This window comes from Heptranchias perlo, chromosome 43, assembly GCF_035084215.1.
Source record: "Heptranchias perlo isolate sHepPer1 chromosome 43, sHepPer1.hap1, whole genome shotgun sequence".
Classification (NCBI taxonomy): Eukaryota; Metazoa; Chordata; class Chondrichthyes; order Hexanchiformes; family Hexanchidae; genus Heptranchias; species Heptranchias perlo.
In genome coordinates, this window is record NC_090367.1 from 1398749 (window position 1) to 1412635 (window position 13887).

The window sequence follows — 13887 nt, forward strand, 5'->3', positions numbered from 1 at the left end:
TAACACTCTCTCTCATACCCCACTCTCAGTATAAGGCTCTCAATTATAACACTCTCTCCCGCACACCGCACTCTCAGTATAAGACTCTCAGTTATTTACAGTCGAAAAAGAGGATAGCATGCCGGAAATTCCAAGAAAATTTATATTGAATCGGGGACAGGGACTCGATAAAATTAACATAAGTAAAGCAACAGTAATGAAGAAAATAATAGCACTAAAGAGTGACAAATCCCCAGGACCAGATGGTTTCCATCCCAGGGTTTTACAGGAAGTAGGTGAGCACATTGCGGATGCCCTAACTGTAATCTTTCAAAGTTCTCTAGATTCAGGAACTGTCCCTCTAGATTGGAAAATTGCACATGTCACTCCGCTTTTTAAGAAAGGAGAGAGAGGGAAACCGGGGAATTATAGATCAGTTAGCCTAACATCTGTTGTGGGGAAAATGCTGGAGTCTATAATTAAGGATAGGGTGACTGAACACCTTGAGAATTTTCAGTTAATCAGAGAGAGCCAGCATGGATTTGTGAAAGGTAGGTTGTGCCTGACAAACCTGATTGAATTTTTTGAAGAGGTGACTAAAGTAGTGGACAGGGGAATGTCAATGGATGTTATTTATATGGACTTCCAGAAGGCATTTGATAAGGTCCCACATAAGAGACTGTTAGCTAAGATAGAAGCCCAGGGAATCGAGGGAAAAGTACGGACTTGGTTAGGAAGTTGGCTGAGCGAAAGGCGACAGAGAGTAGGGATAATGGGAAGGTACTCACATTGGCAGGATGTGACTAGTGGAGTCCCGCAGAGATCTGTCTTGGGGCCTCAATTATTCACAATATTTATTAACGACTTAGGTGAAGGCATAGAAAGTCTCATATCTAAGTTTGCCGATGACACAAAGATTGGTGGCATTGTAGGCAGTGTAGATGAAAACATAAAATTACAAAGCGATATTGATAGATTAGGTGAATGGGCAAAACTGTGGCAAATGGAATTCAATGTGGACAAATGTGAGGTCATCCACTTTGGATCAAAAAAGGATAGAACAGGTTACTTTCTAAATGGTAAAAAGTTAAAAACAGTGGATGTCCAAAGGGACTTAGGGGTTCAGGTACATAGATCATTGAAGTGTCATGAACAGGTGCAGAAAATAATCAAGAAGGCTAATGGAATGTTGGCCTTCATATCTAGAGGATTGGAGTACAAGGGGGCAGAAGTTATGCTGCAGCTATACAAAACCCTGGTTAGACCGCACCTGGAGTACTGTGAGCAGTTCTGGGCACCGCACCTTCGGAAGGACATATTGGCCTTGGAGGGAGTGCAGCGTAGGTTTACTAGAATGATACCCGGACTTCAAGGGTTAAGTTACGAGGAGAGATTACACAAATTGGGGTTGTATTCTCTGGAGTTTCGAAGGTTAAGGGGTGATCTGATCGAAGTTTATAAGATATTAAGGGGAACGGATAGGGTGGATAGAGAGAAACTATTTACGCTGGTTGGGGTTTTCGGAGTAGGGGGCACAGTCTAAAAATTAGAGGCAGACCTTTCAGGAGCGAGATTAGAAAACATTTCTACACACAAAGGGTTGTAGAAGTTTGGAACTCTCTTCCGCAAACGGCAATTGATACTAGCTCAATTGCTAAATTTAAATCTGAGATAGATAGCTTTTTGGCAACCAAAGGTATTAAGGGATATGGGCCAAAGGCACGTATATGGAGTTAGATCACAGATCAGCCATGGTCTTATCAAATGGCGGAGCAGGCATGAGGGGCTGAATGGCCTACTCCTGTTCCTATGTTCCTATAACACTCCCTCTCTCTCTCACACCCCACTCTCAATATAAGACTCTCAGTTATAACACTCTCTCTCTCTCTCTCTCACACCCCACTATCAGTATAAGGCCTCTCAGATATAACACTCTCTCTCATACCCCACTCTCAGTATAAGACTCTCAGTTATAACACTCTCTCTGTTACACACACCCCACCCTCTGTATAAGACTCTCAGTTATAACACACTCTCTCACACCCCACTCTCAGTATAAGACTCTCAGTTATAACACTCTCTCCCTCACACCCCACTCTCAGTATAAGGCCTCTCAGATATAACACTCTCTCTCATACCGCACTCTCAGTATAAGACACTCGGTTATAACACTCTCTGTGTTACATACCCCACTCTCAGAATAAGGCTCTCAGTTATAACACTCCCTCACACCCCACTCTCAGAATAAGGCTCTCAGTTATAACACTCCCTCTCACACCCCACTCTCAGTATAAGGCTCTCAGTTATAACACTCTCTCACACACCCCACTCTCAGCATAAGACTCTCAGTTATAACACTCCCTCACACACCCCACTCTCAGAATAAGGCTCTCAGTTATAACACTCCCTCACACCCCACTCTCAGCATAAGACTCTCAGTTATAACACTCCCTCTCACACCCCACTCTCAGTATAAGGCTCTCAGTTATAACACTCTTTCTCTCTCCCCACTCTCAGTATAAGACTCTCAGTTATAACACTCTCTCTGTTACACACACTCCACTCTCAGTATAAGGCCCTCAGTTATAACACTCTCTCTCTCTCCCCACTCTCAGTATAAGGCTCTCAGTTATAACACTCTCTCACACACTCCACTCTCAGTATAAGGTTCTCAGTTATAACCCTCTCTCTGTTACACACACTCCACTCTTAGTATAAGGCTCTCAGTTGTAACACTCTCCCTTCTATACCTCACTCTCAGTACAAGACTCTCTGTTCGAATATCCCCATACATGAGGACTGCTTATGTGGGGGAGATACTGAGTGCAGCCAGTATGTTTTGGAACCTGTACCCTAGTGTGAGGCAGTATCTTTAGGAGAAAAAAGGGGGGAAGAACTGGAAAAATTAACCTCTTTGCATTCTACCTTTTACGAAAGGATTAAAATTCAGGTTCCAAAGTGATTGAAACCAGCTATCACTGAGCAGTAACCTCTTGCTAAAGAAAGAAAGAATATTCATTTATATAGCACCTTTCTCATCCTCAGGACGTCTCAAAGCCTCGAACCCCTAACAAAAAGATAAAAAGACTTGTATTTATATCGCGCCTTCCTCAGGACGTCCCAAAACGCTTTACAGCCAACAAAGTACTTTTGTTGAAGTGTGGTCACTGTTGTAATGTAGGAAACGCGGCAGCCAATTTGCGTACAGCAAGATCCCACAAACAGCAATGTGATAATGACTAGATAATCAGTTTTAGTGATGTTGGTTGAGGGATAAGTATTGGCCCCAGGACCCCGGTGTCCTGGGGCCAATTTTTATCCCTCAACCAACATCACTAAAACTGATTAACTGCTCTTCTTCCAATCGTGGCCGTGGGATCTTTTACACCCACCTGAGAGGGCAGACGGGGCCTCAGTTTAACGTCTCATCTGAAAGACGGCACCTGCGACAGTGCAGCACTCCCTCAATACTGGTACCAGCAGTGTCGGCCTGGATTATGAGCTTGTTGCTACACTGCTTGAGGGTTGAATGTACTGGTTCATTATTGCACACCAAACATATTTCCGCTTCACCATGGCGGAGTTCAGTCATTCTCTGGTAAAGGTGCAGCACCAGCCAAGGTTCAATTAGCTCGGAGCCCCTGCACAGCCATGTGAAAGGAGCAGCCCCCCAGCCCCCTTCCGACTCCTGACACCTGCCCACCAGCTCGTGGGGTTTGGCTCCAGCACCTGCAGCCTTCAGGTTCCCCCCCCCTCCCCTCGGTGATGTGGGAAATCATGAACAAAGTGAACAAACCCATGATAGTGGGCACCCCCAGTCTCCGGCGGAGGTCCTCCTTTGCGAAGGGCGTGTGTTATGGTGGGAGCCCGGACCGCGAGCGTGCAATGATGTGCCGGGTTGGGGGGGGGGGGGTGGAACTTGATCTCAGACGGTGGGGGAACGGGAGAGTCCGCCTCTATGGCAGCAGTTGTTTCCCAGCTCCCCGTAAGTTGGGAAGTAAGGGTCCTGCTCCCTTTCTTTCGAGGTGTTTAAACTGTTAAAAGGATTTGATCGGGTCGATAGAGTGAAACTATTTCCTCTGGTGGGGAGAGTCCAGAACAAGGGGACAGAACCTTAAAATTAGAGCCAGGCCGTTCAGCGGGCACTTCTTCACAGAAAGGGGAGTGGGAATCTGTAACTCAGCCCAGGATGTGGAGGCTGGGGGTCAATTGGAGCTTTTAGGACTGAGACGGATACATTTTTGTTGGGTTTCGAGGGATATGGAGCAACGGCGGGTAAATGGAGTTGAGGTGCAGATTGGCCATGATCTAATTGAATGGCGGAACAGGCTCGAGGGGCTGAATGGCCTCCTCCTGTTCCTAATGTTACTCCCAGCACGCTCACTATGAGTGAATAGCAGGGAATCGCGGCGCATACATAATAGGACTGTAGGAGCGCTGCTCCACATTGGGAGTACGGATTTAGTCTTCTATGTGTGGAAGGCTGTGCTTCATCTCAGCTCACCTTTTCTGTCGCTCTGTGTTCAGGGTGCTCAGAGAGATCAGCAAAACACATTCATGGTCTGCTAACACTTTCAGAAACTTATTAAGTTCAACAAAGGAGTTTAAGTGGTCCCAATGTCTCAACTGATGAGCTGCCCCACTTGGTGTGGGACTCAGCCCCATACTCAGAGCAGGAAAGGCCCAGGCTCCATTCCCGGCCTGTGCGGAGATGACTGATCTTAGGCAGGACAGCAGTTGGAAAGCTCTAATTGAGCTCAGTGTCCCTGTGCTACAGAGTGGGGTGGGGTGGGGGGGGAGGAATCAGCTTGGATTCCTCACTATCCAGTGAACCATGCTGGAAAATGTGTGCGCACGTTTTAAAAAATTCATCCTCGGGTGTGGGCATCGCTGGCGAGGCCGGCATTTATTGCCCATCCACTAGTTGCCCCTTGAGAAGGTGGTGGTGGACCTTCTGCTTGAACCGCTGCAGTCCGTATAGTGAAGGTTCTCCCACAGGTGCTGTTAGATCAGGAGTTCCAGGATTTTGACTCTGCGATGATGAAAGAGAGTGAATGGAAAATAGGGAAGTGTTTGGTCCATTGGGATTCTATACAGTGGGAGTAAAGAAGGGGTTTGGTCCATTGGAATTCTGTACATTGGGAGTGAATGAGACTAGGTTTGATCCATTGGGATTGTGTACAGTGGGAGTGAATGGGAAGGGGTTTGATCCATTGGGATTGTGTACAGTGGGAGTGAATGGGAAGGGGTTTGATCCATTGGGATTCTGCACAGTGGGAGTGAATGGGAAGGGGTTTGGTCCATTGGGATTCTGTACAATGGGAGTGAATGGGAAGGGGTTTGATCCATTGGGATTGTGTACAGTGGGAGTGAATGGGAAGGGGTTTGATCCATTGGGATTGTGTACAGTGGGAGTGAATGGGAAGGGGTTTGATCCATTGGGATTCTGCACAGTGGGAGTGAATGGGAAGGGGTTTGGTCCATTGGGATTCTGTACAATGGGAGTGAATGAGACAAGGTTTGATCCATTGGGATTGTGTACAGTGGGAGTGAATGGGAAGGGGTTTGATCCATTGGGATTCTGTACAGTGGGAGTGAATGGGAAGGGTTTGGTCCATTGGAATTCTGTACATTGGGAGTGAATGAGACTAGGTTTGATCCATTGGGATTGTGTACAGTGGGAGTGAATGGGAAGGGGTTTGATCCATTGGGATTGTGTACAGTGGGAGTGAATGGGAAGGGGTTTGATCCATTGGGATTGTGTACAGTGGGAGTGAATGGGAAGGGGTTTGATCCATTGGGATTGTGTACAGTGGGAGTGAATGGGAAGGGGTTTGATCCATTGGGATTCTGCACAGTGGGAGTGAATGGGAAGGGGTTTGGTCCATTGGGATTCTGTACAATGGGAGTGAATGAGACAAGGTTTGATCCATTGGGATTGTGTACAGTGGGAGTGAATGGGAAGGGGTTTGATCCATTGGGATTCTGTACAGTGGGAGTGAATGGGAAGGGTTTGGTCCATTGGGATTCTGTACAGTGGGGAGTGAATGGGAAGGGGTTTGGTCCATTGGGATTCTGTACAGTGGGGGTGAATGGGAAAGGGTTTGGTCCATTGGGATTCTGTACAGTGGGAGTGAATGGGAAGGGGTTTGGTCCATTGGGATTCTGTACAGTGGGAGTGAATGGGAAGGGGTTTGGTCCATTGGGATTCTGTACAGTGGAAGTGAATGGGAAGGGTTTGGTCCATTGGGATTCTGTACAGTGGGAGTGAATGGGAAGGGGTTTGGTCCATTGGGATTCTGTACAGTGGGGGTGAATGGGAAAGGGTTTGGTCCATTGGGATTCTGTACAGTGGGAGTGAATGGGAAGGGGTTTGGTCCATTGGGATTCTGTACAGTGGGAGTGAATGGGAAGGGGTTTGGTCCATTGGGATTCTGTACAGTGGAAGTGAATGGGAAGGGTTTGGTCCATTGGGATTCTGTACAGTGGGAGTGAATGGGAAGGGGTTTGGTCCATTGGGATTCTGTACAGTGGGAGTGAATGGGAAGGGGTTTGGTCCATTGGGATTCTGTACAGTGGGAGTGAATGGGAAGGGGTTTGGTACATTGGAATTTGGTACAATGGGAGTGAATGGGATATAGGAAGGGGTTTAGTCCCATCAACGTACAGTAAGGAGATTGAGATGGCCCTATCATGCACATGTGCAGTACCTAGGAGGACTGAAGTCCCTTACTGACGCCGATTTACCAGTGCCTTTCTGATCTGTGCTGAGTTAGCTGATCTCTGCTGGATATCAGTAAATGCACCATGATTGGCTTCATTTCTCCAAGGATAAAGAAATCAATCAGGGTTCCCAGAATCCAGGAAATTGGCTGGAAAGACTCTGCATTCCTCCAATTCTGGCCTCTTGCGCATCCCCAATTTTCATCGCTCCACCATTGGTGGCCATGCCTTCAGCAGCCTAGGCCCTAAGCTCTGGAAATCCTTCCCTCAACCTCTCTGCCTCTCTCTCTCCTCCTTTAAGACCCTCCTTAAAACTTACCTCTTTGACCAAGCTTTTGGTCACCTGTCCTAATCTCTCTTTATGAGGCTCGGTGTCAAATTTTGTCTGATTTACACTCCTGTGAAGCGCCTTGGGATGTTTTACGATGTTAAAGACGCTATATAAATGCAAATTGACGTTGTTGGGTGGGTGTTGAGTGAGCATTGGGTGGGTCTCGGCCGTGACGCCTTGCGCAGTCGGATAGCTGACCGACACTCACCATCTGGGCTCACAACATTGGGATTGGCCATTCGGGTGAGGTACTGAGAGGCAGCTGGCATTTGTGGTAACAAAAGTCATCACCTTCAGCGGGGTGGGGTGGGAGGGGGGGTGCAGGGGAGCAGTGGAGAAGCAGGAAATAAGAGGGGGGGGCAGGGGGAGGACGATTATTGTTTCAAAAATTCAGACTCTGCAACACACTTATCTCTGCTGGATCTGATGACCCACCTGTCACTCACAATTCAGTCTCTTTTAAAGTTTAATTAGGAGGGTTGAAGAGTTCAAAGATAACAATGGAGGGGTGGAAGACTCTTGGTGGGTGGCCTCCAGTGTGTCTAAGGGAAGGGACTCCCTTGTTTGTACTACGGCAGTGCTGTGGAGGAGCTAATGAGGTTTGAAAAGACTTACAGCGACATGTCGAAAGAGAAAAGTAACTGAGGGACCACACGTTTATAAAACGCCGAAACTGACAACGATCTGAATTTGAGTTTGCGGACAGATTACGGGAACATTGAGTCGCTGTGTAGCCATTTACATTCAGAATAGAGATTTTATTAGTTCTATTACAGTGTGATTGAATGATTCCATTGATTTAATTTTACCTCCTCCTCTCCTAAAGGTGCTATCACTGATATAACTCATAGGTTATAAGAACATAGGTGCATTAGGAAGAGGAGGCCATTCAGCCCCTCGAGCCTGTTCCGCCATTCAATCATGGCTGATCAGTACCTCAACTCCATTTTCCCACCTTTGCTCCATGTCCCTCGAACACATGTTCTCTGGATTATTAGTCTAGTAACATAACCACTACTCTACCGTGCTGGCTGGTTTTGCTCTGCCCGGTTACACTTCTCTCTCGTTGGGTTATATTTTTCTCTATAGGAGTTAGCTGTGGCTCAGTGGTTCTCTCTCCCTCTCTCTCTTGCAAATGAATCAGAAGGTCGTGGGTTCGAGCCCCCACTCCAGAGACTTGAGCCCCACAATCCAGGCCGACACTCCCAGTGCCAGTACTGAGGGAGTGCTGCAATGTTGGAGGTGCCGTCTTTTGAATGAGAGATTAAACCGAGTCCCCGTCTGTCCCTCTCAGGTGGATGTAAAAAATCCCATGGCCACTATTTCAGAGAAGAGCAGAGGGAGTTCTCCCCGGTGTCCTGGGGCCAATATTTATCCCTCAACCAACATCACTAAAACAGATGATCTGGTCATTATCTCATTGTTGTTTGTGGGATCTTGCTATGCACAAACTGGCTGCTGTGTTTCCTACATTACAACAGTGACTACATTTCAACAGTACTTCATTGGCTGTAAAGCACTTTGGGACATCCTGAGGTTGTGAAAGGCGCTATATAAATGCAAGTTCTTTCTTTCTCTCTTGCTGGGTTATAGTTTGAGCGGTCTCAGCCTTCAGTCTTGGCGTGTGAGCCCAGGCAAGGAGTGACGACAGACTATCCGACCCATGGTGGGGGGGGGGGGGGGGAGGGCATCACAGCCAAGTCCAAAACCCTCCTCCCCTGACATTCACACACATTTTTCAGGAGTGGGTGTCCGAGCAGTGATCAAGAGCAGGGAACCCAGGCTGATTTTCTCTTCCCTAACTCAGGCGCATTAAGGGTTAATGCCATCTGAGACCAGCTGACTCAGCATGGGCCGGGAAGATGATCCAGAGACCTTCCTGGTCTGTGTGGTTCAACTGCTCAACCTCCTCCAGCACTACAACGCTCCGAGATCTCTGTGTTCCTCCAACTCTGGGCTCTTGTGTATCCCCGATTTCCTTCACCTCACCATTGGCGGCCGTGCCTTCAGCTGCCTGGGCCCTAAGCTCTAGAATTCCCTCCCTAAACCTCTCCACCTCTCTCTCCTCCTTTAAGATGCTCTTTTAAAACCTAACTCTTTGACCAAGCTTTTGGTCACCTGCCCTAATATCTCCTCATGTGGCTCGGTGTCAAATTTTTCCTGATTACGCCCCTGTGAAGCTCCTTGGGGCATTTTCCTACATTATAGGTGGTATATAAATGCAAGTTGCTGTTAGCCACGAGCCTTTTAGGTGCTGACAAGCAGAGCCGGTCTAATTAACTTGGACTTCTTTTTGATAATATATTTTATTTAACATTATAACTAATATTGGTTTTATCTCTCTATCTCTATTAGATTTATCCGTCTATGAACAGCATGAATTCGGGGAATAGCATGAACACCTATATGCCCAATACAAGACCACTTGGAACAATGAATACGTCTTACTTAAATCCGGCAATGAGCCATCACCCGTTGTCAGCTATCGGAGCCAACGCTGGGGCTGTGACAAGCATGGAATCAGAAGTAGCTGGGATGGCAGCATCGCTGAGCCCAACAATGGGGCAGATAGGAACCCAAACCAGCCCCATGAATCAAATCACTCCTTACTGCAATATCAACCCACTCATCAGCCCAGGGTACGGGCAGGGCAACCTGGAGTTCCCGGGAGACACCAAAGCCTTCAGACGCAACTACACGCATGCCAAACCTCCTTACTCGTACATCTCCCTCATAACCATGGCCATTCAGCAGTCGGTGCACAAGATGCTGACGCTGAACGAGATCTACCAGTGGATCATGGAATTCTTCCCGTACTACCGGCAAAACCAGCAGCGCTGGCAAAATTCCATCCGGCACTCGCTCTCGTTTAATGACTGCTTCATAAAAATGCCCAGGTCTCCAGAGAAGCCGGGCAAGGGCTCCTACTGGGCCCTCCACCCGGACTCAGGGAACATGTTCGAGAACGGCTGTTACCTGAGGCGGCAAAAGCGTTTCAAGTGCGAGAAGAAAGGTTTGCCGGCGGTCGGGCAAAAGGACGGTGCGGGGCTGTCCTCGGAAAGCTCCGGGCAAAGCAACAAGTCTCCAGCTCCGAGTGTAGACACGGATTCCTCCATCGAATCACCCAACTCGGAGCACAGCAGGAACCAAAGAAGATCCCTCTACTCGCAACTGGGCAGTGCGTCTCCCAGCGGCAGCCCTGCGCCAGAGCACGGGAGCCCTCCAGACACGAAGCCCATTTCCTTGGTGGCCTCCCACCCGTCATTCCTCTCCCAACTGGCCTCCGAGGCCTACCTCAAGCCTGACCCTCACTTCGCCTTGAACCACCCTTTCTCCATCACCAACCTCATGTCGTCAGAGCAGCAGCACAACAGGGTGGACTTGAAGCCCTACGAGCAGGCGATGCAGTATTCCAGCTATGGACCCTCAATGACCAGCGATCTATCAATGAATTGCATGTTCCCCAAAACCGGGCTAGACCTTGCACCCATTTCCAACGATTCGTCCTATTACCAGTCGCTATGCTCCCGACCCGTTTTGAGCTCAATATGAAGCCTGTGTAAAACTGACTTTATCCAATGTGTATATGTTTTGTAGATATCGCCTTTTTGTTTTGTCAATGAACCAATGCAAATTAATATTAATCCTTTGTTTTATGAATCAAAAGGAGAGCGTGAGAGGAAAGGGCTTTCAATGTAAAGAGCTCGCCCTCTGATAAAGCCATCGCTACCACTTGTGGACATTGGGGTTCCTCCTTGGGTCACTCAGTGAGATACACAGAGCAGTAAGGTCCTGGCTTCTATCTCTGGCCAGTGCTGAGTTTGCTGATCTCAGGCAGGGCAACACTTGGGTGGGGGGGGGGGGGGTTGCTACGATTCGTCACTGCACCCTGGGTTAGGGAGCCAGTGTTCCCAATCCTAACTGCTACCACGAGATAACCATGGACATTTGGCCCCTCTTACTCCACCCATTCGGAAACCCCCCCCCCCCAATGTAGCGTCCGACTGTTTCTCTGATGGTTGCGAGGTTTTTGCCTCCGTTACTCTATCCACAAGCCCGCTCCCACGTGTCGATCACATGTGTTGAAGGACTTGCTGATATCGATCCTTATTTCCAGTTACCTCTGTCTGAGTGCGCCTCAGATGAGGACAGGATCAGGTTTGGCTCGAATGCTCTCCACAGGGGTTGAGGATCCTAATCGAAGAATTGGCCAATAGGGAGAGGTAATGGAGAGCGGCTGGCTCTCGTGAGACTCCTAACCCAGCGAGAGTCAGAGCCTTCGGGAGAGAGAGGAGGAGGAGAGGGGGGGAAAGGAAAATGGATAAAAACACAAATACGTAAGGAATTGATATGGTTTCTCAATGCCAAACAGATAGAGCTCGCGTGGACCATGCCCAGTATTGATCCATTGGGCTTCAGAGTTTCCATGGCTACATTGTTTAGCAAATACTTCCCTCCTCCCAAGGCGATGTTACTCACAGGCGTACAGATTCCATGGCCCCTTACTGAAATGGAAATTCTTCTTGTACGAGCTTAGTGTGTATCAGCAGGCTATTCAACCGTGGAGTGCATCACAACCATGCTCTCTAACAACCAGTATGGCCTGTACGATTATGTGTTTAAATGAAGAGGGGCTGCATGACTGAGTTTTGTTGTACCTTCACCTAAATCCCTGGTATACAGGTTCTGTCTCAGTGAATCTAAGGTCAGTATTAATTCTTATCTGAGGGCTCCCGAATGTAAATAATCAATGGCACAACCTAGCGGCCTTGGCTCCAAGACTACCTAGGGCTAAGGGCAAGCCAATGATTCACTGCTGACCTTCCCTCTGAATGCACTTTGTTCCCCACCTCCCGTAAGCAGGGCCGTGCTTTCACAAATTTCCAGCTTGCAAATAATTTTTAAAAAAAAAACACTTTCCCACCCAAATCCAAAATGGCAGAAGGCCGCAAAGTCCACCATGTTAGCGTCATGAGCTGTGTTCTGAAGAGTTTACCTGCCATGCACACCCTTAGAGAGCTCGTGCCAGGATTATTGGAGAAGATCGTGTGATCCTTTGGAGCCACCATTTTGGAGCGAGCAATCAGTGTAAGTCAATAGTTCAGAGCTGGTCTGATGGCTCAATGGCCATTCATAGAATGGACAGCACAGAAACAGGCCATTCGGCCCAACAGGTCCATGCCGGAGTTTATGCTCCACACGAGCCCCCTCCCTCCCCTCTTCATCTCACCCTATCAGCATATCCTCCTATTCCTTTCTCCCTCCATGTGTTTATCCAGCTTCCCCTTAAATCCATCTACACTATTCACCTCAACTACTCCATGTGGGAGTGAGTTGCACATTCTCACCACTCTCTGGGTAAAGACGTTTCTCCTGAATTCCCCTATTGGATTTATTAGTGACTATCTTATATTTATGGTCCCCAGTTTTGGTCTCCCCCACATCTTGTCTACATCTACCCTTTCAAACCCTGTCATTATTTTAAAGACCTCTATCAGGTCACTTCTCAGCCTTCTCTTTTCTAGAGAAAAGAGTCCCAGCCTGTTCAATCTTTCCTGATAGGTATAACCTCTCAGTTCTGGTATCACCCATTCAAGACCAGGAAGGTCCCAGGTATAACCCTAAGCCTGTGCCGAGTTAGCTTATCTCAGTTGGGGCAAGAGGGACCCCACAATTAGCCTCAGTGTCTAGGCTCCGGAGGGGGGCGTCGGCCAGCAATCCCAACTCCTGCTTATGGTCCAAAGCAACTGGAAAGTGCATGGACACTGGGCAACGAGAGGATGGGACTGCAATGGATGAACATTCCACTCACTGTCTGAGCTCACACATGAACAAGGAGCACCTGGGTGAGTTACCATTGGGAGTCAGTGCCTTTGTGGTAGCAGGGGAGAGAGAAGCTGGGGGGAGAAATAAGCACGACGGACCATTCCTTCATGCAGACTGTACCGATCAGAAGAGGCCGGGCTTGTCGGTTTTTTGTTTCTGGATGCCTTACTTTGCAATTAAATTGATGTCTGCCGATCTCTCTCTGTGGAAGCAATTTGTTCAGTGTGCGGATTTAGAACGTGCTGAGAATCAACAGCGAAAACAAAAACAAAAAAAAATCGCTGTTTCCGCAGTCTTGGCAATGGAATGACAAAAGTTACGCCGCAAAGCGGTTTCAACTTATAGAAAGATTCCCATTTCTATCGTGCTTTTCACAACCTCAGGACGTCCCAAAGCGCTTTACAGCCAACTAAGTACTTTTTGAACTGCAGTCACTGTTGCAATATAGGAAACGTGGCAGCCAATTTGCGCACAGCAAGATCCCACAAACAGCAGTGATAATGACCAGATCATCTGTTTTTTTGGTGATGTTGGTTGAGGGATAAATATTGGCCCCAGGACACCGGGGAGAACTCCCCCTGCTCTTCTTCCAATAGTGGCCGTGGGATCTTTTACATCCACCTGAGGGGGCAGATGGGGCCTCGGTTTAACGTCCGAAAGATGGCACCTCAGACAGTGCAGCGCTCCCTCAGTACTGGCATTGGGAGTGTTGACCTGGATTATGGGCTCAAGTCTCTGGAGTGGGGGCTCAAACCCACCACCTTCTGACTCAGAGGCGAGAGTGCTACCCTATGTACCTGGACTTCTGTGAGTTGAGTGAGTGCGCCGAGCTCCGTTTTCTCCGACTATTGCAGCGACACGCAGCAAGCGGTATAACTCGGGTCTGTGGGCTCCATCTCATTCAATGTGAACCAGTCTAGAACCAAATTTGAAGCCGAATGGAACCCTCACATACCCAGCCCTCTATATCGCCATCAGTTATGATTAAGGTGAGGGATTACAAAGGGACTAAGAACAACAACCTGCAT

The 13887-nt window shown here is 48.1% G+C and overlaps 1 protein-coding gene across 2 annotated transcripts in view; it reads left to right on the forward strand.

Moving 5' to 3' along the window:
* The window catches only part of LOC137306389 (forkhead box protein A2-like), a 59823-nt gene extending 46769 nt beyond the window's left edge, over positions 1-13054 (forward strand). For both annotated transcript variants that reach the window (XM_067975548.1, XM_067975547.1), the window contains exon 2: positions 9389-13054. In XM_067975548.1, the coding sequence (XP_067831649.1) occupies positions 9389-10585 (1197 nt within the window). In that variant the 3' untranslated portion in view covers positions 10586-13054. The remainder of the gene's footprint in view (positions 1-9388) is intronic.
* Positions 13055-13887: the final 833 nt, after the last annotated feature.